The 25,119-nt window shown below is 65.9% G+C and overlaps 1 protein-coding gene across 6 annotated transcripts in view; it reads right to left on the bottom strand.

The window, feature by feature from the left end:
• The window catches only part of KCNT1 (potassium sodium-activated channel subfamily T member 1), a 71,250-nt gene that overhangs the window by 9,337 nt on the left and 36,794 nt on the right, over positions 1 to 25,119 (bottom strand). For 5 of the 6 annotated variants that reach the window (XM_029203747.1, XM_029203744.1, XM_029203746.1 and 2 more), the window contains exons 3-24: positions 20,600 to 20,679; positions 20,007 to 20,106; positions 17,579 to 17,635; positions 16,171 to 16,219; positions 16,032 to 16,091; positions 15,833 to 15,907; positions 15,683 to 15,766; positions 14,870 to 14,964; positions 13,852 to 14,032; positions 10,614 to 10,778; positions 10,213 to 10,349; positions 9,231 to 9,294; positions 9,002 to 9,110; positions 8,467 to 8,575; positions 7,527 to 7,676; positions 6,955 to 7,193; positions 6,404 to 6,638; positions 5,190 to 5,295; positions 3,503 to 3,675; positions 3,079 to 3,150; positions 2,835 to 2,969; positions 2,440 to 2,551 (exon numbers count right to left, since the gene is read on the bottom strand). In XM_029203747.1, coding sequence (XP_029059580.1) covers positions 2,440 to 2,551; positions 2,835 to 2,969; positions 3,079 to 3,150; positions 3,503 to 3,675; positions 5,190 to 5,295; positions 6,404 to 6,638; positions 6,955 to 7,193; positions 7,527 to 7,676; positions 8,467 to 8,575; positions 9,002 to 9,110; positions 9,231 to 9,294; positions 10,213 to 10,349; positions 10,614 to 10,778; positions 13,852 to 14,032; positions 14,870 to 14,964; positions 15,683 to 15,766; positions 15,833 to 15,907; positions 16,032 to 16,091; positions 16,171 to 16,219; positions 17,579 to 17,635; positions 20,007 to 20,106; positions 20,600 to 20,679 — 2,587 coding nt within the window. The remainder of the gene's footprint in view (positions 1 to 2,439; positions 2,552 to 2,834; positions 2,970 to 3,078; positions 3,151 to 3,502; positions 3,676 to 5,189; positions 5,296 to 6,403; positions 6,639 to 6,954; positions 7,194 to 7,526; positions 7,677 to 8,466; positions 8,576 to 9,001; positions 9,111 to 9,230; positions 9,295 to 10,212; positions 10,350 to 10,613; positions 10,779 to 13,851; positions 14,033 to 14,869; positions 14,965 to 15,682; positions 15,767 to 15,832; positions 15,908 to 16,031; positions 16,092 to 16,170; positions 16,220 to 17,578; positions 17,636 to 20,006; positions 20,107 to 20,599; positions 20,680 to 25,119) is intronic. The other variant, XM_029203745.1, reaches the window with a different exon arrangement.

The following is a 25,119-nucleotide window of genomic DNA, read 5'->3' as shown; positions in this document are numbered from 1 at the left end:
AAGGGCGTGCTGGACGGCACGCGGGCATCCAGGAGGGAAACAGTGCGCTATCACATAAGAGCCGCAGAACCAGGGCCGCGTGGCGTGGTGACTCCAGGCTGCGTCCCACGGTGTCATTCAGAGCCCAGGTCGCACATTATGAGGACAAACGGAGAGATTCCCGAAATCGTTAAAGTTGTCAGTTTCCCTTGACTCAGAACAACGAATGGTTTGAGAAGAAGAGAACCAGGACGGGTCGGGAGACCGAGGAGGAAGAGGCCTGACGTTTTAGTGGCTTCACAGGACTTTCCTGCTTTCTGAACGAGGGCCCTGGTTTCACGCTGTCCACTCTGTAGCGGCCGCGGAGGGTCCAGAGGCTTTAGCCCGAGCTCCGAGGTCGCACACGACAGCGAAACGTGGTAACACACGGGGACGAGCCCTCCTGAGAACCACGCGGCCAGAGGGAAGCAGGCGCAGGACTGGACGGGCATCCGGGGCACTGCCGAAGAGGGGCCAGTCTGAACGGGCTCTTGGCCGAGGTCACTGTCATAGGCGCTGAGACTGTTAGAACGACGACGCCACTGGGAGCCTGCGTCCTGGGATGCGGTGGGGAACCCCGACTCTGGGAGATCTTCCTGAGAACCACCTCCAGGGAGACACGGATGCCGCCCTCTGCGCCTGAATCACCCCCCAGTGCCAGCGCGACCTCTCGGAAGCACGTTGATCTGAACGCCGGAAGTATTTCCAGTGTTCCTTCAGTTTCTACTCATTAAACAGGACTTGTCTCATGCAGGTTGTACGTACAGCGCGATCCCATCTTCCCTCCCCATCCTCCGTGGAATCCTCTCTGCGCGGGGTGGGCGCGCCAGCTCCGTCTCCAGAGACTGGGTGGCATCACGTGGCTCTGCCCGCCCCCCCGCCCCATCCTCGGCCCCACGTGGACCTCAGCCAGCAAGCGCCCAAGGCTGCAGCCGCCCACGGTCACACGTGCTCACTTCCTGACTTCTCTCCAGATCACAAATCACAGGACTGGGCTCCCCACCGTGCACCCACGGGGTGGGGAGTGGGCCGCCCGCCCCTGCCCCTGGAGACGATCCTGCAAGGGAAGGTGCTATCAAGTGGTGATGCCTGCCACAGAGGGAGGGGCTGGGAGGTGGATTTGAGATGTCTGCCGTGCAAGGAAAGGGGAGTGGGAGGACGTTTGCTGCGTGTTTGCTGACGGACTTCACGCCCACCTCCGGAACAGGTCCGGGTGCAAGGCCTGTGGAGAACTGGGTTTGCTCGAGGGAAGGCGGCAAGTGAGGGCCAGCACCAGGGTGTCAGCCTTGACCCCAGTTCTGTGCTGGTCACCCCTGCCCGTGCTTGGATCAGACTGGCCCGAGCGCCTGGATACAGTCTGGCTGGGGCTGCTGAGGCCGACTTCCAAAGCCCACGGCTCAGCCTTGAGCAGAGGCAGGCTCAGCTCATGGGGCACTGCAAGGGGGCATTTAGGGGGGTCCAGTGGGCCATCGTGTGGGGTGCAGGCCAAGCCTCCTCCAAGAGCAGGACGGCCCGAGCTCCCGGGCCGCTGACTGAGGCCCCCAGCTGCCATCCAAGGAGCTCCAGGGCCACCACGGGAACTCACTTCCGTTGTCTGTCCGGGTTCAGAGCTCCCATGCTGTCCCTCTGTCTGCTGTCGGTGGCCAGGCCTGGCCTGGGGGAGCGGCCGTTCGGGGGTCCTCCCCGGTGTGACACAGGGTCAGCCACGCAAGTGCAAGCCATCCCCTGACGAGGACCTCAGCCCAGGCTCCCAGGGAATGGTCACTGCTCCCCGACCGCAGCGGCCAGGGTCTCCTCCGTGGCAGCCCACCTGCTTCCTGGTTTCACCCAAGGCAGCCTGAGCACGGCTGCCCCTTGGTGGAGGGTAGTGCTGCACTGACCCGGGCAGCGGCCTGGGGCCCACAAACGTGCCAGGGCAGCACCACCAGGCCCGCCGCCACCCATGTCCCTGGGCTCCACACCTGAGCCCAGCTGATGCCCTTCCTGGAGCCCGAGAAACAGACAGCTGACTTCAGCTGTCCCACCGCACTGCTGTGTGACCTGAGGCAAGTTGCGCCCCCTTATCCCCCACCCCGACTGTACCGGGACGAGCACATCCCTGCTGGGCAGTTGACAGAACGGACACGGTTCAGGTTTGGGCGCGGTGTCGGGGCCGGTGTCACCTGGGCTAGTAATTTCTGGCATGATGGGCAACCTCTGCCTCACACATAGGGGGACAATGTCCACTCCTGGCCGATGACCCTGAGTTCTCCGGGCTGCACACTCAAGAGCCTCACGCTGGGGCTGAGCCCAGGTCTCTGAGCCCCCTGGCCGGAGGAGGGCAGGCACCCAGGCCTCCCGTGGCCCCAGTCGCCCACTCCCTCCAGGTTGTGGCGCAGGGGCTGAAGCCCTCAGCTCGGCAGGTCGGGCGGGGCCGCTCACCTTCTCCAGCCTGGAAAGAGCCAGAGAGTAGCTGTCCTTGGCGCGGAACTGCATGAACCTCATGTTGGACGGGTGGGTGAGCTCCGTGGTGATGCTGAGGCTGGGAAAGAGCCTGGGCGGGGGCGGGTCGCGGTCACGGACGTGGGCGGGGGCTCAGGGCGGGTCCCGGTCACGGACGTGGGCGGGGGCTCAGGGCGGGTCCCGGTCACGGACGTGGGCGGGGGCTCAGGGCGGGTCCCGGTCACGGACGTGGGCGGGGGCTCAGGGCGGGTCCGTGGACACGGACGTGGGCGGGGGGCTCAGGGCGGGTCCCGGTCACGGACGTGGGCGGGGGGCTCAGGGCGGGTCCCGGTCACGGATGTGGGCAGAGGCTCAGGGCGGGCCGCGCACCGCACCGGAACATGGTCTGCACGTTGACAATGGTCTTTGCGTCGGCCATGTAGTCCTCCTTGGCACTCATGGTGCTCTCCTTGTCCACCACCACCAGGTTGTCGGCATAGATGATGCCGCACTGCAGCAGGCTGTCCAGGCTGCGGGGAGACGGCCTGGGGTGTGTCCTGCTCCCTCCCACTCCGCCCTGGCCGCCCGGGGAGGAGGGGAGAGGGCGGGGGCCGGCCCTCCTGCGGAGCGGCGTCTTACTTGTCCACGGAGCCCTCCATGTAGTAGACCATGGGGAAGCAGCAGATGGCCTCCAGGAAGTGGTGGTCAGGCCTGTGGGCACAGCAGGTCCTGGAGGCACCCACCCTCCCCTGCCGCCAGCCCCCATGGCCAGCCCAGCCCTGACCTGGGCGAGCAGGGGCCCCAGGACCGCAGCGTGTGGGACCAGGGGGGCCTTTAGAGGCCAATGGGGCTGCTCTTTATCGTACCCGCGGGGAAACCGAGGCCCCAGGGGCCAGGACACCCGAGGCTGGACCCCGGCGTCTGGGGGTAGCAGTGCTGGAGGTCGGCCCCTGGGGGCTCATGGTCGTGGGGACCCAGTAGGGCTGGGAGAAGCCCTGCGGGAGGACGACGGAGCAGTGCCGAGGGCCGGGGCTGCTCCCCTGCCTCCCGAAGTGCCCCTCACCTGTTGTCCAGCAGCAGCACGATGGGGTTGAGCTCTCTGCGGGGCCGGTAGTAGGCGCGGAGCGGCACGATGAAGTTGTACAGCCCGTTGCCCGCCGTCTCCGCCGACACGATGATCAGCCTGTTCTTGAAGCCGTAGGCCTTGGCATCCTCGTAGCTGTTGTGCTTGCAGCCCTGCGGGGGAGACGCCGCGATCAACCACCGGGGAGGGAGAGAGCGTGCCGTGCTGGGGTCCTCGGCCAAATGGCACCTGGTCGCCAGCCACCTGGCCTCACAGGGCTGCAGGCCACCAGCCCGCCGCACAGAGTGTGCGCTGGGGCCACCGTGGGAGAGGTCACGTCCGGGAGGGAAGGGAGGTATCTGTGCGAGCACACGATCTTAGCAGGTGCAGATACGGACAGGTGAGTTGTGTGTGCACACATCTGGTCGTATGCGTACACACTGTCGTGTGTGCATGTGTGCACACGTTTGGTCATGTGTGTACGCATTATGTGTGCACACATTTGGTCTGTGTGTACATGTTCTGTCGTGTGTGCATGCGTGTACACATTTGGTCGTGTGCATACACATTTGGTCATGCATGCACGTGTGTACACATTTGGTCGTGTGTGCTCGTGTGTACACACACTTTCTAGCTCTCTGCGTGGAGAAACTCAGATACAAAGCAGCAGTGAGCACACCAAGTGCCCAGACCTTATTTCTAAACGTGGTTTCCACTGAAAGGAATCAGGTTTCTTGGAGGAGCAGTTGGTTCCAGGACCGGAGCAAGGCAAAAACAAGATGCGGGGGGTGGGGGTGGGGGCACCGTGGGTTCAAAGGCATGGACGTGTTCAAAGATGAGGGGACATGTTGGAAGGACCGGGAGGCCAGCCTGAGGGCCCACCAGCAAAAGTCCACGTGTCAAAACCAGCATGATCCACATGGAATGCCGATGTAGCAGTAATGACCAACTGGTTTACCCTCTGAGTGAAAAAGTGAGGCCACACTGACGTACACAAATGGCTAAGAAAGGGGAAACACTTTCTCCCAGTGAAAAGCTGACATAAACACAGAAGGAAGTGGAATCAGCGAACCATCGGCTGTGGCGGAAATGCGTCGGGGGAGCTCAGTCAAGGCCGGCTTATGTACCTGGTCCCTATGTGTCTCCCCACAAATGACGTCCTAACTGCAAAGGCGAAACAGTAGCTCCTCCAGCAGAGAGACTGGGTGCGCGAGGCACCCGTACCACGTGCTCTAAGGCAGCATCACGGGGAGGCCTCCAGGAGGACGTGGCACCTCTGGGGGGTCCAGCCCCCAGCGCATGGGCCGAGTCACCCCCCCACCCCGCCCCGCCCCGCCCCCCCGCCAGGGATGCTCCACCAAACCCAAAACACGGAGGCCCAGAGACCCTGGGGAGGGGAAGGGGCAGGGAGCGTCCAGATGGAGGGAGACAAGCTGTGGCTCTGGCCGGGAAGGGCAGCGAGGGCTCCTGGGACAACCAGGGCCAGTGGAGTGGGGGCTGCAGGCCAGGCCGGTTGTGGTGAGTGGACGGTGGTTATGAGAGGGGCACCCTCGCTTCAGCAAGCGCACGTGGATACAGGAGGGAGAGAACACGCCTCTACAACAGACACAGACGTCGGGGAGGGCAGACAGGGTCCAGGACGTCCTCGGCGCACCCTTGCCACTTCCCCAACTTTGCCGTGACCTACCTTGTCCAGCCGCAGGCAGCAGAAGGGGGCTTTCACGGGCAGGAGGTGGCACAGGGTAGGGGAGCTGCCAATGTAGGGCGAGTTGGGGGGGTAGCCCTTCACGTACCTGGGGGGAGAGACAGGAGCCTCAGCCTGGCCCTCGGGCCCTAGGCTGCCACATGGGGGTGGGGTGCCAGACCCCTGCAGACCTGACTGGGCCAGGTAAGATTGCATGCAACGCGCGCACGTACACACGCACACACACACGAGCTTACACAGGCCACGAAAGAACCTTAAGGGGCTCTGACGGCCCATCACCCCCTGGTGCCCCCAGCACCCCAACGCCGGGGCAGACGCTGGCCCGTGGTCCCCGCTCCACTGGCTCCCCTGGGCCAGGCTGGTCGCCCCACAGGCTGTACTCCCCCCGCCGTCCCCACAGCACCCCGCGCACACACACGCGGTGGTTACCCTGCCGTGGTTGTCCCCCCAGGCCGCCTGGAGAGGGGCTGGCCTCCCGCTCCACCTCCGGTTGGCTTAAGGGACGTGGCGTCCGAGGCCAGCCCGCCACCTGCCCCAGGTGTGCAGGAGCCCTGCCAGGCCCCTCGATCTCAGAGCTGGTCCCCGGCAGCCTGTGTTTAAAGCATGTTTACTCCACCACGGGGCAAAGGCAGGAGCAGAGAGGGCTGCAGTGACAGCCCGGCTGGGAAGCGCTGGCCGTGGCCCTGGGGTCAGGCACCGCCTGTCCCAGACGAGGCCAAGTGGCCAAGACCTGGGGACACAATGGGGTCTCTTCTGTCTCATAATCTCAGAGGAAGACCTGGGCCCAAACCCAGGGCAGCATGATGGCTCAGGATGGGCCAGTGGCCTCTACGCCCGGAAGGCACCTCACCCCGGGCTCCCCTGTCTGTGACCTCTGCAGACCACGCTCAGAGGGTAGCCACCCTGCCAAGCGGGCCGTGGCACTGAGGCCTGGCCGCCCAGGTTGTGATAGGGGAGGACGAGGGGTGAGGGCGGGCACTGCCTGGCCTTCCTGTCCACGAGCTGGGTCCCCAGAAGATTCCACTTGCCAAACAAGGTCTCTGGGGAAGCTGTTTGGAAGCCTTGTTCAGAGCGTGGGGCAGACCCAGGACCGGCGCCGCTGGCCCACCTCTTCCTGGGTGCCGGGCACTCACGTGCTGCCCCTCCCCTCTCCCGTGGAAGGCTCCCGTTCCCCCTCCAGCCCCGGCGGCACTCACTCCACCACAGACAGCCCCTCCTCGTCCGACGGCGTCATCTCATCCTCCGACTGGTCACTCAGCAGGTCGCAGGGCAGCAGGGTCGAGCTGTCAGCCACCTCCAGCACGGGCGCGATGCTGGGCCGCCGGCTGCCCGAGCCGTTCTCCGTGGGGAGTGCCAGCTTGCTGCCCCCACTGCCTCCGCCGCTCTGTGCTGGCTGGCACTCCGTGTTCTGGAGGTCCATGGCCACTGTCCCTGGAACAGAGTGGCTGAACTTGGCTGGAAGTCCCTCCCCTGTCTGTCCCGGGGACAGGGGTTCCCGGAGTGGAGGTGGACAGAGGCTCCCAGTGACCCTTGACGCAGGGCGGTCTCACCCGGGCGGGCACTTGGACATCGATGCCGACACAGGTCCCCACAGGAAGGCAGGATTCCCCCACGGGACAGATGTGAAAACTGAGGCCAGAGAGGCGGGACTTGCCCAGGGTTACGCTGTGGGCTTGAGCACCTGGGTCTCCTGGGTGGGTCCCCCGCCCACCCCTCCCGCCCCGCCGGGAGCTGGACTCGGCCTCACCCATGGAGGCGATGATGCTGTGCACGGGCAGGCGGGACGACCCCTCGTACAGCCCCTGCCCCGCGAAGCCCTTCTTCTTCTGCTTTTCCTCCTGCTTGAAGATGAAAGCCGAGTTCTCCTCCTTGGTGATGTTGATGTAGAAGCAGGTGTCGGAGGCGGCCAGGATGTGCCGGGGCCCCGGGTTCAGCAGGATACTCTTACTCTCCTCCCGCTTCAGGCCGATGAGACACACGCCGTACCTGAGCGGACAGGGCGGGGGCTCGATGGGGCCCAAAGCTGCCCCTCCTGGGCTCCTTGGGGGCTGACGGTGCAGCCCTCCGCTCACGGGTGTCGGGATGCCTTCCCACTCGACGCAAAGACCCACCGAGGGCAGCCTCGAGGGGGAGGGCAGAGGAGAGAGAGAGAGGGAGAGGGAGAGGCCCCGTGCGGGTCTCACGGCTGAGTGGGCGTGACGTCTGACCCTGAGGCCCCGCTGGTCCACCCTGCAGCGGGCACGGGCCACGCCCATTTCAGCCTCCGGACCCCGCCCCGCACTCCTCCCACCCTGGCCTGGACCGGGTCGGGGGACGTACTTCTTGTGCGCGTGGAAGGCAGCGTAGGTGAAGCTCTTGCCCTCGTACTCGCGGAAGAACTTGCTGTCCCCCATGCGGATGTGGTAGACCTCGTTGCCCGAGCAGCGTCCGTACATGCGCTGCCACTGCTCCGGTGAGTCCTGGCCTTCCCTGGGGCGTGGGGAGGGTGTCACCCCCACGGCCGCCCCCGCCCAGCTGGGCTATGGTGCCCCCCAAATGTGGCTTCTGCCGGTGTGGGTGGAAGCCAGCGTGACCCCTGACCCCAGCCCCTCCCCGTCTGGCTGAGACTAGACCTGGGTGGCCTGATGGGTCCTTGGCCAGTTTTAAAAAGCTGTAAACACAATGGTCTGATTTTTAGGGGTGTCAAAATGTTTCAGAGTCAAGACTGCCCTCTGCGGCCTGTGGGTCCTCCCAGGAACCCCGGGCCACGTCCTCTTCCCCTGCCTGGTCCCTCCCCTAGGGCCGCCCAGGCCCCACAGGGAGCCGAGGCCACCCCTCGGGGCCCCCCACATCCCAGCCTGGTTTTCCCAGAGAGAAGATGGTGCCCCTCCTCTGTCCCAGGGCAGCCCCTCGCCTCAGGCTCTGCCTGGGACCCCAGCCCAGGTGCCAAACACCAAACGCGCCTTCTCTTACAAACCAAGCCCCGCCGGACCCCGTCACTGTGCCTAGATCCCAGGGCTCTCCTGCTGCCCCCGCTACGGCCCTCTGCTCCACGGCGGGCCCCGCCTGCAATTCCCAGCAGCCCCCAGACCGCCCCCCAGCTGCGACCCCTCGCTCGGCGAGGCACCGACTGCTTCCTCAGCTGGGTCCACAGCGGTCGTTTCCCCGGGCCTCGGCCCCTCCCATCACAGGTCTCCTCAACGCCTCCCGCTCCCCCAGCAGCCCCCCACCCCACCCCACCCCCGTCTCGCTGGCTGCGCGGCCCTGGGGCAGCACTCACTGGCCGCGGGACGTGTGCACCAGCAGCGTGATGAGGGTGGGCGTGGCCGGGCAGATGCAGCTCAGGGCCAGCATGGCGTACTTGCATTCCTCCTCACACACCACGTGCTCTGCGGGCAGGAGCGCCAGGGCCACCGCAGGCTCTTGCTGCCCCACGGCACACGCCCCCTTGCCCAGCACCCCCCAGAACCCCTCCCCGCCCTGCTCAGCGCCATCCAGTGCCCTGCCCCTGGGAGCCTGTTCATTGTCTCGGCTCTTCTGTGCTTGTCTCCGGGCTTGACCGAGAGCTCCAGGGCTGGGGGCGGGGCTGTTCATTGGTCCCCCAGGTGTCCAGCACAGGCCTGCTCGCCTGTGCCCTCCAGGGGTCGGCACAGGCGCCCAGCTCGGGCGCGCCCACAGAGGTGCTCGTCAGACACTGCTTCTGCCCACCCTGGCCCCCAGGCCCAGGTGCAGAACCTGCATGGGCTCTGCCTCTATCCCACACCCCGCACGCTCGCCCGTGAGCACACAGGCGCCCCCCTCCAGGCCAAACATACCTGCAAACTTGACGTGAAACTTGTTCTCGGGCTTGAGGATCTGGACGTAGAGAGGGCAGTTGGGGGCAAAGTCCTTCACAGCCCAGGCGCGCAGAATGGTCTGGTGGTCCTGAGGCAGGGAGGCCACGGTCGGTGCTGACGGGCAGCAGCAGCCTGGGGGAGGGGCTCTGCCCCCAGGCGCCCCCCCCCGGCCTGCGGGCAGGTGGTGGGCGGCAGTGGGGGGACTCACCGCTGCGGTGCGGTCCACCTCGTTCCGGCTGCTGAGGATAAAGCAGGCCTCCCCGTTGTCCATCCTGCAAAACACCGGGTCTGAGCACCACCAGGGCCGTCCGTGGTGCTCCCGTCTCGGCCGTCAGGGGAAGAGTTGGGCCTTGTTGAGACCCCAGCTCGCTCTGGGAAGCCCTGGATGGGCTGAGGATGGGCCCCCGCTAACCCGGGGTGGGGCTGGGGCACGGAATGAAGGGCCCACTTGGTGGCAGAGAGGCTGGACCCTGCCCGCTGGCCTGTCCTCTCCCGAGACAGGCTGCCCGAGGCCTGCGGATGACCCGTTCTGCTCCCCTTATGCCCCCAGAGCCCCTGGCTGCACAAAGGGTGGCTGAGAAACTGTCCACGCCCCAGGGCTGGGGGGCCTAGCGGCTCCCACCCCGTCACCTGGCACCCCAACTTGTCCCTGTCTGGGGCCTTGATTCCTGGGCGAGCCTGTGGGGCCCGAGGCTCAGAAGGTAGGCGTGGGGGGGGCGCCGGCTGCCGGGCCTCCTGCTTCCTTGGCCTCCACACAACCCACATTTCACCTCGAAGGTTACGTCAGGCTCTGGAATAAAATCCTGACGGGTGATGGGGGAGCCTCCGGGGTGTCTGTGTGCCGCAGCAGATTCTGGAAAGTTCCATTCACAACTCAGCCTCCTTACCTCAAGTCACCCTGTCACCTCGTCTTCAGAAGAAAACCTGCCCACAGCCTCAGCTTCCCACCTGACTCAGAGTGGCAGCTGCCCCCAGGCCCCCAGATGAACAGCCGGGCAGGTGGGAGGAGGCTGGTGGGCTCGCCCAGGCGGCTCTGCCGGGGTCAGCGGGGGGCCTGGCCCGCCCGGGTGGGTGACAGGCACAGAGAGGGAGCTGCTGCCTGCCTGAGTGCCCCTCCCTGGCCTGCCTGCGCTCAGGGCCGCCGCTCAGGCCGGCGCGGTACCGCACCCTCACCCCCGGCCGGCGCTCACTTGGCCCGCATGAGGTCCTGGTCCTTGAGCGCGGAGCCCTGGAGGTAGATGACCCGCTGGGACCACAGGGGGATCTGCAGGACCCTGCGAACCTGGATGTCCATCTCGGTGGGGCACAGGATGACGACGTAGTAGTCCTGCAGGTAGGAGGGCGTCAGCCCTGCTGGCAGGCTCGCTCGGCTCCGGCCCACCCTCCTTCCTAGTGTTTCCACACCAGTCGCCTCTCAGGAGGCCCAGCCTTCTCTGTGATGGTGTATCTGGCAGGAGGGAAAGGCAGGACCCCACAGACCCGCCCCCACAGTGTGGGAGACCGCCGGGGCTCCACTGCACAGGCAGGGAAACCCAGGCCCGGGGAGCTCAGGGGGCACTGGGGCGGGGTGGGGCCGTGGGCGGGGCCTCACCTGCAGCCGGGGGTGGGCGTAGAACTCATTCAGAAAGTCCATGAGCAGGTCGATCTTGAGGGAACTGACACATAGGATCACGTGCTTCTCCGTCTGGGCCCGGTGGCGGCTGTAGTTGCCCCCCGACTTCTGCCGCTCCATCCACAGGTAGACGAGCTCCTCAAACTGCAGGTAAGAGCGTGTGAGCTCCAGGAGGCCTGGGGCTCCGGGAGCTGCGACAGCAGCGTCCCGACCACGTCTCGGAAGACCACGGGCAAAGTTTGTGGCACAGGTCACTCACGGGGCCAGGTGGGGGCAGCGCGGACGGTCCCGCCAGTGTGGGGGGTAGTGAGAGACGCGGCAGGTCCGGCTCCCAGCCCCAGGAGGCCAGGCAACCGTTAGTGGATGCCGAAGTATGCACTCCGAGCATCCAGGTAACTGAGCCCTTTGGGTCTCCATCAGCACCTGAGACACGTTTTGGAGAAACCTGGAAACGTGTCTTGGAAAAGTCTCAGGCCTAGAATGAGGGACCCAGGTGCCCGGCATGGAAGGAGAACTTTGAGTACCATGGTTCTGAGCCCACGTTAAGGGTGTGGGTGATTCGAGGCTGCCGTCTGGGGGGTGCTGTCCACCCTGGCCCACACTTCCTGGCTGTGAGCTTTGGGTGTTGAGAGCCCTTTGTAAGTAGGACAGTGACACATCCATAAAGGTGGGCTGGCGGTGAGGGGACTCCAGGCTCCACGGAGCTGACCGGGGTGCTGACCTGCCCAGGGCCTGCCGCTACTGTCTGACTTCCCGTCTCTGGGTGACAGCCAGACCCCGTGAAAACACCGAGGTCGTTCATTTTTTTTCCACACAATTTAAAATGAATGGCAGCAGCCACACCCTCTGGTTCTCACCTGCTCTGGGTGACGTGCTGTATCTTGCTAAGGGGAGATCATCTCATTGAATTTATTGAGCACCTACTGGGTTCCAGTGACAAGGTCCTGTGGCCTGGAAGCACAGGACTGGGCCCTAGTGGGAGGGGCCGGAGACCCCAGGGTGATCCCTGAGGCCTGTGCAGGACTGGGGCTCTGACGGCAGACACCTGGATTCAAGCCTCCCACGTCACAGGTGTGGCCCTCCGAACGTGACCTTATTTGGAAATAGGGTCTTTGAGGATGTAATGAGTTAAGATGAGGTCAGACTGGATTCAGGTGGGCCCTACATCCAGTGGCCGGTGTCCCGTAACGAGAGGACACAGAAGTGCAGGAATAAGCCACATGGAGACGGAGGCAGAGCTGAGAGGGATGCGGCCACAAGCCCCAGGACGCCAAGGACCATGGCACCACCAGAAGCTGGAGACGCGGAAGCAGAGCCTCCCCTCAAGCCTCCAGGACCAGCCCTGCTGACACCTCGGTCTCAGACTCTGGCTCTGGACTGTGAGAGAGTAAATTTCTGTTGTTTAAGCCCCCACCCCCCCATTTGTGGGGTGCTCTGTTCTGGCAGCTGCAGGAAGCACTGATGTGTGAAACTCAGCCCTGAGCGGGGAGGATGCTGTCAGCTGTCGTCACTGTTACTCTGCAAGGAACATTTACAGGTGGGCATTTCGTTGTCACCGTCTCTAAGGGCACTAACTGGTGAACGTGGTTAAAGAAAGAACGAAGGACAGTAACCGGGACCGTCCCTCTCCATCACTGACAACAGATTAGTCAGTCTCGCGGGTCCTGACCATCCACTAGCCCTGGAGGATGGTGTGCGCCTCCAATGCCGGGCCCTGCGGCCTCCCTCTCCTTGGGGCTTGGGCACCAGCCTGGCCTGGGTGATGGGATGTAAGCACCAGCTCTGAGCGGCCCCTGCACCCGCCAGGAGCGTGGGGGCCAGAGCACCGCAGGAACAGAAGCTCCGCAGCCGTGGGACAAGGGCACAGCCTTGCGGAGGCGTCCGGGATGCCAGGGGGCGGGAGCCAGCTTACCTGGCACTGTTTACTTGAAACCACACACGACCCCTCTATGCACTCATGGGGGGCACACACACGGGTGACAGCCCCCAGCCCCACAACCTGCCCCGGGGAGGGGAGATCGTCCCCTCTCTCTCCTGATGTAGCTCCTGAGTGGGACAGACTTGCCATGCTTGAAAAAGTTCCGGATAGTAATGTAAAAATATAATTTTAAACTTAAAGAAATATGATTAATTAGAATTAAAAACATAAAACAAATAATGATGTTCATAACTCATAACTATATAACTACAAATGCAACTTAACTTATAACAAAAAATAATTGACGTATATAAATTTAGATATCTAAAACATTAAAAATACGATTTAGAAAAACATGATTGTATAAAAATATAATAAAATGTGAACATGGATTCTAAAAGCAGCCAGGGCCCTGGGAAAGTGGACGGCCCACCTTGAGGTGCTCTGTGGCCTGAGGGGGCTCTGCCGGGGGCGGGGGGGAATGGGGGGAGGACGGGGCTTCAGGTGGAGGCCACTGCTGAACCAGGTCCAGGAAGGCAAGTTCCGGCGAGCGCGGGGATGGGGGTGAGACCTCTGTTTAGGGCTCTCGGCCCACGGGTGTCCCTCGCATGCAGCTGGCCTTCCTGGAGGGGTTGGGCTGTGCTCCGGACCAGGGGGAAAGCAGGGACGGGGGGGTGTTGGCTGGGGGCTCCGAGCTGCAGGGCGGGGGTGGGGAGTTGAGCTCAGGGTCAGCAGAGGGCCCCGGGGGTGGACTGGCCCCAGCTGCAGCCACAGTTAGGCACCTCCCCTGCCCCGTCCCTCCAAATCCTGAGTGTCCCCCGTGGGGTCTGGCTTCCCCCAATCCATCCTGATCCCTCCCCTGGGCCTTCTCCTGCCCTCTGGAGGGCTGGGGGCGCCTGCAGCCACCGGCCCCCTCTCCAGGCCTCTACCCGTCGTATCTAAACACGGGTGGCTCAGCCGGCAGATTGGCCTTGCTGACAGGCGACGGGGAAGCAGCTGTGCCCCACGGGGTCCTGACAGCTGCTGCCGCTGCACCGGCTAAGGACTCCTGATGCCCAGCCCGCGGGACACCCTGGCAGCCCCTGTGCTCCACACTCCGCACGGGACCCGGGGGAGCCGTCTGAGCACCGCCCCCCCACTGTCCTGACGGCTGCGGGCCTCACTAGCCACAGGTCCCCAGGAGGCCCCGGCAGGCCCCGGCAGGCCCCGCGTGCCCCCGTCGGGGTCTCGGCCTTGCGGCCCCTCCCAGGACTGGCACCCCTCCCTGCCCCTCTCGGCCCCGCCGGGCAGGGCTCACACCTGCAGCGGGAGCACCACGAGGGCCACACAGATCATGATGGCCACCAGCAGCTGGGACGGCCAGATCTTGGGCGTCACGTCTCCGTAGCCCACGGTGGAGAAGGTGACGATGCAGAAGTAGAAAGACGTCAGCAGGGACAGGTTGCCGCCCGCGCGCTCCAGGTGCTGGATGCCGCAGGTCCTGGAACCGGGGATGGGGGTGGCGGCAGGGCCTCGGCCGGCCTGGCTCCTGGGGCGAGGCCGGCCCTGCCCGCAACAGCACGTCAGCTGTCGCCGACATGGCGCCCCAGCCTGGGCCCGGGTCCAGCTCTGCGCTTCCCGACCCCGGCCTGCGGGGCTGGCACACCCAGTGCATCCCCCCGGGCCTTCCTTTCCTGACCCGAGGCGCCTTTGAGGCTCCTGGAAAATTGGACGGGAGCGCGGACACAGCGCTGCGTGGGCTCAGCGTGGGCCTGGGGTCAGAGGGGGTGGGTGGAGCCGCCCAGGCTGCGAGCCCCTACCTGCCACCCACCTCGGAGCTCGTCCTCCCCCAGGAGGTCAGACGGCGTGGGGCACGCCCAGCCCCCCCGCCCAGCTAGAGCTGGACAGTCCTTCCCCGCCGTGGCCCCGCGTCCCGTCCCCACATACACCGTGGCGCGGTACACAGCGGTGCTGGGGCCCTCCCCAGGGTGGACGCGCTGGCTGCGGGGAGGGGCAGGCTGGACCACCCTGGCGCTTCCTGCCCCGCGGACACCCTGCCCCGCTCCGCTGCAGTGTGCGTCTGCGTGTGTGTGGGGGGGCATGGGGGAGGGGAGTTGGGACACGGCCTTGGGACCTGCCCGTGTCCTCGCCCAGGTCACAGGCACGTGCGGGGGGCGTGCTCTCCGCTCCAGCCCCCCAGCTGCTCCCAGATCTTATTCTTGGCTGGACCTCGAGCCGAGGGTCCCCCCTGCCCCCCCTCCAGTGCCCTCCTCCACCCTGTCTCTGCCTCCGGGCCTCCACCCCGGCTTCTCGGATGTGGGGCCGGGCGGGGACTCACCCCGTGAAGACCAAGCACAGCAGGGTACAGAAGAGGATGAGGACCTGGTTGAACATGGCCGACTGGGTGCGCAGGATGGCTCGGTGGAAGTCGTTCTGCGGGAAGTGGCGCCATCAGGGGCAGAGCAGGGACCGGTCGGAGCCCAGGGCCCCCCCCCCCCCCGGCCCCACGTCCCAGATGCACGAGAATGAATGAATGGGGCGGGGTGGGGGGGGAAGGGCGTGGCCGCGGCTCCACCTGACCTCAGCGCTCGGTCTCCCCGTCCGGCCTCTGCCACGCCAGGGGAGGACCCGGGGCGCAGGCCAGAGGCCGTGACCTCAGCGCCGTCACCTCACTTTGCAGTGGGGATGGAGGTGAGCCGAGGGAGCCTGGGCTGGGGAGGGGCACCCTGGGAGAAAACAGTCGTTGCGCCGCCTGCCGACAGGGGCCTCGCCCAGACCTCAGCACAGGGTCTGCCCGTGGCCCCGTGTCTCGGGGCCCCGCCTGCGCTCACTTGCACTTTCACCCTCTCCCTCCACCAGCCACGGTTCCAGGGGCAGGGACAGGCCTGGGTGACTCTCCCGGGGCATCAGGGCTGGGGCCCCAGCTGGTCAGGAAGGAGGTGTGAGGGCATCTCGTGGTGACAGAGACACGTATGTCCACCGGTCAGCCCGGCCTCCTGGGCACCAAAGGAAGCTGGCCAGCTCTCCACAGGGCCAGGGCATGGCGAGCTGTGCCCTGGGGTCCTGGGGGCCTCGCAGAGGTGATGCGGGAGGGGAGGGGCGGGGCAGGGGGGAGCCCACCCTGCCCAGAGCTGCCTGGCCCGCGGCTCACAATCATGTTCTCCAGGGCGTGCTTGGCCAGCCAGCAGTTCAGAAACACCGGGATGAACAGGTTCCGCAGCGGCGGCCAGAATATCTGTGGAGGAGACGGGTCAGGGGGCGCGGGCTCGGCGGCCCCTTCCTCAGCTGGTGGTTCACCCACCGTGATGATGAAGGGCAGCGTGTTGATCATCTCCAGGATGAAGGCCACGCGGAAGATCTGCTCCCAGATGTTGCCCTGGGGAGCCAGGGGGGTGGGCTTCAGAGCAGGTGGGCGGGGAGGGGGCCAGGGAGGGGTGTAGGGGGGAGGGGTGCGGGGGAGGGGTGCGGGGGAGGGCAGGGCCAGGCCTGGGGGCACTTACTTTGTAGCTGAGGTAAGTGAGGAGCGTGGTCTCCAGGAAGCTGACGGCGGCCACGGTGACCTGGGGCGGGGAGGGGCCGGAGCCTCTGAGCGGGGCCGGGGCAGGCAGGGCCCCCCAGAGCCGTGCTGCCTCCACTCACCTGAGTGGCCCACAGAGCCGTCTTCCTCTCCACCCACAGGATGGGGGCCCTGGGGAGAGAGGGAGGTGAGCCCTGGGCCTCTACTGACCGCAGGCTGCTGCCTGAGCTGGACGGAGGGCAGCAGCCTTGCCCTCGGAGGGGCCGAGGGCAGGAGGGAAGGGGAGGTGCCCGGGGAAAGGGGGCCCCAGGGCGGGGCCTGAGAGGCCAGGGCCTAAGCGGGCTGCCCTGGGGACGGGCCGTGGGCTCAGAGTCCGCAGCTGGCCCAGGTGGCCTCCCCTTCTTGTCTGGGCTCCCGGGGACAGGCTCCTACGCCCGTCCCCGCAGGGGCAGGGGTGCTGGCCATCACGCTCCCCGGTTTCCGACCTCAGGTCCTCGTCCATAACCCAGCAGGGGAGGGGAGTGACTTGGGTGGGGGTGTCCCTGCCCAGACGCAGCCCTGGGACAAAGGCTGGGGCGAGACCAGCAGGAGGGGTCGGGTGGCCGTGCTCAGTGCAGAGCCAGACCCCAGACGGCCAAGGCCCTGACCCCCGTGGGCCCCTGTGGGGTGGGAGGGCCCCCGCCGCAGTGGAGGCATTGGGTTGTTGTTTCCTCGGCCAAGGGACACAGACTCTGAAATCCCCAGGCCTTCAGGGCTGCTTGGACGAGAGTTGGGCCCGGGCTCAGGGGCTGCCCTGGCCGCCACTCCGAGGCACAGGCCCAGAAAGGAGAGGCTTCCAGGGCCGGGTGTGAAGGGAGGGGCTGGCGCGTCCCTTCCACCCCAGCTGTGCGTGCCTTCCAGGGACAGGGCGACCGGGCCAGAGCGGGAGAAGCTGCGGAGCTGGGGACAGAGCTCAGGGTCTGGTACATTGGGTCCTGCTGCTGCCAAGTACCAGGACTGCTCTGCGAGGCTGGGCCGGGGGTGCCAGGCGAGGGGCGTAGGTGCAGGCTAAGGCCAAAGGGGGGCTCTGGGTTTGGGGAGGCTGGAAGGGAGAAGCCTCCATCAAGAAGGCGGCCAAGGCCCTGGGACGCGTCCTGGCCTGTGGACCGGGCACCCCCGCCGCTCTAGCGTCACTTCCCACTGCCTGACTGGGCGCCTGCTTTCTTTGGCTAAAGGGCCGTGAGGTGCAGAGGCAGCGATCGACCCTCCGGCAGGTCCTCGCTGCATCTCTCCTCCCACCCACGGTCCATGAGGGCTGGGTCAAGCCGGCTGCTGGTGACCCCTGCTGTCACTCTTAGATTGCTCCTGGGCCTCAGGGGCTGTACGCTGAGGGGCCATCCCGCCACTGCCCGCTGCTTGGCCAGGGCCCGGGGATCCCAGGAGGGTCACGGGCTGCGGCTGGGCATCTATCCTGGGGGGCTGGGCAGTGTCACCCTCTGTCCACCCGACCCGGCCCTGGGCCTCTGAGTGGGAGCTGGGTGGCAAACTCACCAATTGATCTCGGAGGACGACTCATTGAAGGTGTAATTCTGCTTCGGGCAGCCCCAGCTGTGGAGAGACGGAGCTGGCTGGCCACGGCCCCTCCCAGCACCGCCCCCGAAGGGGCCAGACCCTTCCCAGGGTTGCCACGGGCCTAGGGCGTATGGGGGGCACACTCTCCCCAGCCAGGGCCAGGCCCCCACAACTCAGACAGGCGTCTGTATTCTAACACCTGGGGAACAGGCAGCCTGCTCGCACCCTGCAGATGCTCTCGGAGGATCTCTAACGGATGAGGGGCAGGCCGGGTGAGGAGGACACAAGAGGTGAGCCCAGGAGGGAGCGGGGATTCCACCTGGGCTGCCAGCAGAGAAAGGGCTGCGCGTGGCCAGCGATGGACCACGCAGCACTCAGGGCCTCCTGGAGGCCAGAGCTGCCGAAACAAGGCCGGGCGACGTGCGTGAGACACGAAGAAAAGCCGAGCTCCTGCCCCGTGGTGCCAGCTCCAAGACGCGTGTCCCTAAGTCACTCCCGAGGACAAGCCTCCCCAAGCCACCTGGATGCCCATCACTGGGAAGGTGGCAGGGGCCTGGCAGACATGCTAGTTCTGCCCCAGATTACAAGCAAAGCCAGGGTCACTGGCCAACAGGACCTCACTCTCACAGAGCCCCATGGTGACGGGCAGCTCCCTCCTTCTTTTTTCTCAACTGACGCACTTCCTCCTAAGCCTGAGCCTGTTGTTGCAAACTCAATGCCCACAGAAGTCGCCAGCCACCCTCCCATCCAGCCACCCTCCCATCCATCCATCCATCCATCCATCCACCATCTTTACATCACCCACCCATACACCCTCCTCTCATCCATCCACCTTCTATCCACTCATTTATCCACCCACCCATCCACCTGCCATCTATCCACCCATCCATCCAGCATCCTTACATCATCCACACATACACCCTCTCATCCACCATCCACCTTTCTATCCACCCACCCACCCATCCATCCTCCTTCTATCCACTCATCTGTCCACCCACTCATCCATTATCCATCCATCTCTTCATCCCTCCATCCATCCACCCACCTGTCCATCCATCCCACGCATACATCTACCAGCCCCCTCACCCATCCATTCGCTCTCCCACCCACCCGTCATGTGCCAGGTGCTGTGCAATGAACACAACAGAGTCAGTCCCTGTGGGGATGTAAAGCCGGATGTCCCAGACGCCTCTGGGAGTGGGAGAAGGTGGGATGAACCCAGCAAAGTGCTTGGAGAGTCAGAACCCCGGTTTCCTTCTCAAACCACCACGGTGGGATCTGTCCTGCTGCACTCCTGATGAAGACAGGAGGTCCGTTCTCAGGAGTGGGTGAGGGTCTGGCCTGCGGAACCCGCCCCGCTGCACGTGGCAGGGAGGTAACTACAAGCTTGCACTGCGAACTTTGACCCCGGCCTCCTTCCCAGCTCAGCGGGCGGGAGCCCAGGGGCCAGGCCTTACCCTGCAGGGAAGAGGGGAACGATCTGCCCTGAGGAGCCAGGCAGACCCAGGGGACGGTGGTGACCAACTGGCCACACACCCTGACCACAGGGCCCTCGGCCTCCGAGAGCCCAGCCTTAGTGTGCGTGGCCAGACGCTTGAGGAAGTCCCTTCAACGCGAGCTCGGGGGCGCAGAGACTGAGCAGAAGGGGGAACTGTAAGAAAGGAAAGCGGTTCAGACAAACCCGAGGTGCTGATGGCAGGGCGCCTGCAGGGGGAGCGACGCTTGGAGATGAAGCGTTCTCAGAAATCAGAAAACACAAGAGCAGAGGTGAAAATCTCAACCAGAGGCTGGAGAGAAAGCTGGGGAGACCCCCAGACAGAGCAAAAGAGGGAAGCAGGACCATTCCAGAACCTTCCAGAACCCCACATCCGGGTATGAGGGAGTCCAGAGAGGCTCCCGGAGCAGATGGGGAGGTGGGCCGGGAGGGGCAAGGGGAACCGGGTGGAGCCCCAAGAAAGAGGCACACCCCTGCCCTGCACCGCGAGGCTCACGTCCTCCCCCCACCGAGGCCTGGCACCCCTGCCTGCCCAGCAGGAGCTGCTGAGCGACCCAGAGCCCCTCGTTGAGACCCCCCCGCGCACCCCTGGGCGAGCAGGGAGGGGGCATCCCAGACCCCCAAGGAGAGCTCTGTCCAGGTCCGGGTGTGGCTGCAAACGCAGCCGTCGTCCACGACAAGGACACCCTTCTGCCCATGCTGAGCCGGCTGGTCAGCTGGAGTCTGAGGGTGGCATCCTGGCCACGGCTCTGTTGGGGAGGGGTACTGGGTGGGGCCCCATGGGGGAAGGAAGGACTCCCCAAGGCCCTGGGCACAGGGCGCCGGGCACGGACCCCTGTGCGGACCCCATCGGCCTCTGTAACGGCAGAGGGCCCACAAGAAGGCCCAGCACCGGGCCCGCAGGTCACCCACCATCCGATCCCCAGGGCCGGGTCGTCCAGCAGGACACGGACAATGTAGAGCAAGCAGGTCAGCAGCTTCAGGGAGAAGTTGAACAGCCGGATCCTCAGGCCTGTGGGGTCGGGACGGTGGTCAGGGCTCCCGGACTGGCCGGGGTCCCAGCCTGCACTCCGCCCTCTGCACCTGGGCCTCCGCACCGCCTGCCCCGCCAGCACTGACAGGGTGACTCTGCTGGGCTGGCCTGTGAGAGGCTTCACCCTGTCCCGCCTCACGGACGTGGTACAGAGGGCTCCCGGGGCTGGTGTCACCGGTGGCGGGGGGTGAGGGGAGCAATGGACAGACTGACGGACCAGGACCCACGGGCACCTCCGCACCCCATCTTGCATCCCAGGGGGCCAAGCTCCTGCTGGGATGCAGGTGGAAGGTACCCGCAGCGGGAGGGTGGGGCCACACGGAGGGGCCAGGGAGCCCCTCGGGGTGAAGGGGCTGAGACGGTGCCACCTGGCTGCCAGGGGCGGCAGGTCCCCGCAGGGTGGGACGTGGTGCAGGCCGGAGGTGAGGGGCACTCCCGCCGCCCTGCCCCCCACCCTGAAGGCCCCACTCACTGGATCTTTGGTTTTTGATGAAGAACAGCTTAAGCCTCTCTTTGAAGGTGTTCTCGTTGACGTAGAACTCCACCTGGACCCTGGGGGGCGGGCAGGAAGGAGTGGGCCCGGGGCCAGCGGGGGCTCCAGCCCAAAGCCCCCCACACGGCGGGCCCCTCCCTGCTGCCAGAGCCAGGGTCAGTGCTGCCACCTCGGACAGAAGGCCCTGGGTGCCACATCCCCACGTGCCCCCAGCGGACCTGCCCACCAGCTGCCGCCTTCTCAGTGCCCAGGGACCCCCAGGCCCTGCAGAGGTGTATGCTCACAGGCCCCCAGCTGGGCTGTCACGGCAGCCACCAGGATTACATGTGGCCTGTGTGGCCCTTGGCTCAAAACATGCTGTATCACTAGTATAGAATGTTCCAGAAGCCAATGGTCAGCTGCTTTGTCTGGAGGCCCCTGGTGGTTGAGCCTGGAGACTCGCTGCAGCCCGTGGGATGGTCGAGGCAGACAGGCCGGCAGTGGGCCCCCGCCCTAGATGACCCCCAGATGCCCTGAGTCCCTGCCCGGGCTCCCAGCATCCTGGGAACAGACCACACGGACTGGCAGGATTTTGCTGTCGAACGAGGAGACAGGGGGTGGGGATGGCCCGTCTGGTCACTAGGGTAACGTGGGACCTGGAGGCCACGGGCCGCTGCCCCCGCCTCGGCCGCGAGCCCGCTGTGGCCGGCATGCTGGCTAGGCGAGGGCTTAACGTTCCACCGTAACAGAAACTCCAGTGTTGACAGCAGGCAGCACGACAATGACCCCGTAGCCAGGTTCCCGCGGTGGGAATGGTCCAGCACCGCTTTTCCCTCGCCGGGTGGGGGCCCTGGGGCGGGGCTGCCTTGCTCTGGGTTAGCACCTGGCATCTGCCACACGGCCTCCGTTCCAAGCTGCATCTGCCCCACTGGCAGGTGGGTCTCAGGACCCCACAAGCAGCCCGTGGGCATCACTGTGGCCAGTCGTCACCCCCTGACCAGACAGAGGCACCAAGAGCTCGGGATTTGGGGCGGGGCTTTTGACCGGAAACGCCTGGTCCAGATGCCATGCCCTGTGCCTCACCTCACCCAGATGTCAGGTGGAGGCGGCCCCGCCACCCTCAGGGATGTTGTGTGGGTGCAATAAGACTGTCCAGGTGAGGCAGCTGCTCAGCCACACTCTGTGTGAAGACCGTGACACAGGAGGCAGAGGGACTGAGCACCCTGAAGACAGAGTAGTGCTACCCAGAGGCACCCTGGAGGGCTGCACGTAGGAGGTGGCGGTTGAGCAGATGGGATGCAGGACAGTGGTCCACAGGCAGAGGTGAGGCGTACGCTGGCCCAGGTCCCTGCTCCCCACCCCTACCTCCCGGTCGTCGTCCACCAGGGTGGAGGGCTGTGAACGTCCTCCCCCTCTGACCAGGCTCCAGCTCCTGTCGATGCAGAAATTCATGCCGCTGTCACCTTGAAAGTTCAATGGCACTGCTCTGCCTGCGGCTGGCTGCCCCAACATCTCCAAGAAGTGTTTAAAATATTCATCACTCCTCAAGCCTGTTCTAGGCATAGTGTGTGATACAGACTTGATGTGTTGGCAGCAGCCGTCTGGACCTTCCCTGGTGATGCGCCCACGGGAGGGGACTTGGGCAGAGCCCCAGCACACCTCCCTGACCTTTGCCAGGTCGGGGGCCCTGGCCTGACCACAGTGGCCCCCACTGGTCACAGGGCTCAAGAAGGGCCCAGGGGCAGGAGCTGGTGGCGTGGGCCCTTCCCCACTCTCAGGTCCTGGTGCAGGGCGGTCAGCCGGGGTGGCAGGACAGGCCTCCCGCAGACCGGAGGGGTCCAAGCCCAGAGCCAGTGGTCAGTGCACCCCACTGCACCCCAGGACACCCCACTGCACACTGTACCCAACGCACCCCACTGCACACAACATCCCAATATACCCACTGCACCCCAGCACGCTCTATGGCACCGTAGCACACCCACTGCACCCCAGCACACCCCACTGGCCCTGAACCCCAACCTCCTCTGCAGGTGCTACCCGGAGCCGGGTCGCGGGAATCCGAGGGTCCCTCTGGGGAGTTGGTCAAATGCCTTCTCTCTGAAGGAGCAGCTCAGACAAGCCAGGCTGGGCCTGGGCCAGGTCAGGGGGCAGACGCCCCTCGGAGGTGCCCACGTGTCCCGAGGGACCACTCCCCCACCGTCCTGCCCTGCACAGAGAAGCCTCAAGGAGGGGTCCCCAGCCTTTGTGCCCCTCCACTCGGGTACCCCCTTCCTGGCCCTCACCTGGCCAGCAAGGCCTAGCTCGGCCCACGTGGAGGGTGCGCGTGGCTGGTGGCCGAGTCTCCCTCCTTCCTCCTCAGCCTCCCGGGGACCTGCCCCCCGTGCACCACGCCCCCAGCCCGCATGCCTCTCACGGCGGCTGCCGCTGCTGCCCCCGCAAGTCCCCGCCCAGGCCCAGGGGTCAGGACTGCCAACCGGGACTGGTCACGCCTCAGACATGGAACCCGTCAGCCCCCTGCCCGGGCAGCTGTGGACACCCATCTGGACAGGCCCCCCCGGCCCCGGGCGCTCTCCACGCGGGAGGAGAGAAAGGGGTGGGGGGTGGCGGAGCCCGGCGGAGACTCGGCCCCGGGAGGTCGAGCCTGGGTGCCCGGGGAAATCCACGGAGCCGCCTCCACTTTTAATTTTTCACGAGCTGTGGCTGCCCGCTTCTCCCACCACAGAAGGTAAATTACAAGCTTTCCATTTACTCTGAAGTGCAGGTGCAACGGGTGTGATTCAGCTGCAGGATGTGCTCTTGGCTCCACAAGTTGCTGGGGGATGCGGCCACGCCGGGGTCATGGACCATCTGGCCTGGCAGAGCCCCGCCCCTCCCCTGCCTGTTGCCCCGCCTGTCTGAGCCTCGGCACCTCACCTGGGGCTCGGGCGGTGACAGGAACCGCCTGCCATGACGGCCCGGCAAACACAGCTCGAGAGCCGGGTGAGGGCAGACAAGGGGTCCACTCCGTCTGCACCCGCTTGCATCCATTCACCTGCTCCTTCGGCAGGACGCCCGGCGGGGAGGCCTGGGCGCACCGCGGGGCCCCTGCTGCCCGCTGCCCGGGGTGCAGGAAGGTCTGCGGCACTGGGCAGGCCTGGTCACGGGGCCCCGAGGCTTCTGAGAGCCCTGGCCTCAGACGGTCCCTGGGGTATCCCCTGCGGTTCGGCCATGAGCCCCGAGGACTGGACAGGCCAAACCCACTCCCTGTCCCGGGACAGTCCCGAGCCCTGCTCCCTTCCGTCCACCATGGAGTGAGCAGCTCTCAGGCTGGCGAGGACGGCGGTCCAGGCCGGGCAGCTGGAGGGCCATGTCCCCAAGCCCGGCCACAGGGCCTCTCGGAGGGGTCCCGCCAGCCCCGTCCCTACACACATGGAAACTGAGGCCCACTCAGGCTGGACGCTGCCTCAGGTCACCCAGTGGTCAGAGGAGACACAGGGCTCTGGACTCCCGACGGGGCCTGGGTTTCCCGAGTTTCAGGGGCGTAGGAGTCAGGTCCCAGCAGGCGGCCGTGGCCCATCCCCACTCGGCTCGCGTTCGCTGCCGGTGCGCAGGGTCTTGCCCACGCTGGGGTGGACCAGAGGAGGCCCCCTCGTGCCAGCAGAGCAGCTTGAACTGCCCCCCCACCACCAGGACCGCACCTGCCAGGCGAGGGCAGGTGGAAGAAAGGGCTGCAGCTCTCCCTGCTGACTGGCAGCTGACCGGCAGGCTGCGGGCGTGGCCTTCCAGGGATTCCCGGCAGGCAGCTCTGGCACAGATGGCCTGTGCCGGGAAGCGGCACACGCAGGGCCGGGCGGCCGGTCCCGGTGGGACACCAGGCACACAGCTGTGGGGAGGCCCACCCGCCCGGCGGTGCCAGCCTCGCACTCACACGGGGCCGACGTCTGGCGGCCTTCTTCCCGGTCTGCTGCTGCGTGCCGGTGGCTCTCCAGCAGGTGCCCGGGAGCTCCACGCAGGAGGCCATGGAGCCCCGGGCGAGATGGAAGAGCAGGGCTGGGGCCCAACTACCAACGCCGAGGCCGCGGCTACTCTGCGAACGGGCAGAGCCCGTGGCCCGCCCTGCTCCCCGGGCAGTGGCAGGTCCCAGGGTGGGCGGGCAAGGAGCCGGGCTGATCTGGGTTTGGAGGTGGGGCCCTCAGGCGGACGGGCTGCGGACGGGCTGCTCTGCCCCAGCTGCAGCCTCGCCTGTGGGGGCATCAGGGGCACAGGCTCTCCTGCAGCTCCTCCCACGGAACAGGCTGGGGCACAGGCCGCCCGCTGTCCCATGTCAGCCCACGGCCACGCGCCTCCCCTCTGCCACTCAGCCCTCCCGGTGCCTCACACACCGAGGAGAGCAAGGGCTCCGGGTGACCTCTCAAACCAACAGACGGCGCCATCCTGGGCCTCCCCAGTCCGAGAGAGCATCCTTGTACTGGCGCCTTGGCTCGGTCAGGGGCCCCGGTGAGCCTCCTTGGGCCTCCGAGGGCCCAGGGACGTTTGCTCTG

The sequence above is a fragment of the Monodon monoceros genome, unplaced genomic scaffold (assembly GCF_005190385.1).
Source record: "Monodon monoceros isolate NGI ecotype Baffin Bay Population unplaced genomic scaffold, NGI_Narwhal_1 Super_Scaffold_5, whole genome shotgun sequence".
Lineage (NCBI taxonomy): Eukaryota > Metazoa > Chordata > Mammalia > Artiodactyla > Monodontidae > Monodon > Monodon monoceros.
Note: the sequence above shows the minus strand (reverse complement) of the source record. Positions and strands in the feature narration are given on the sequence as shown.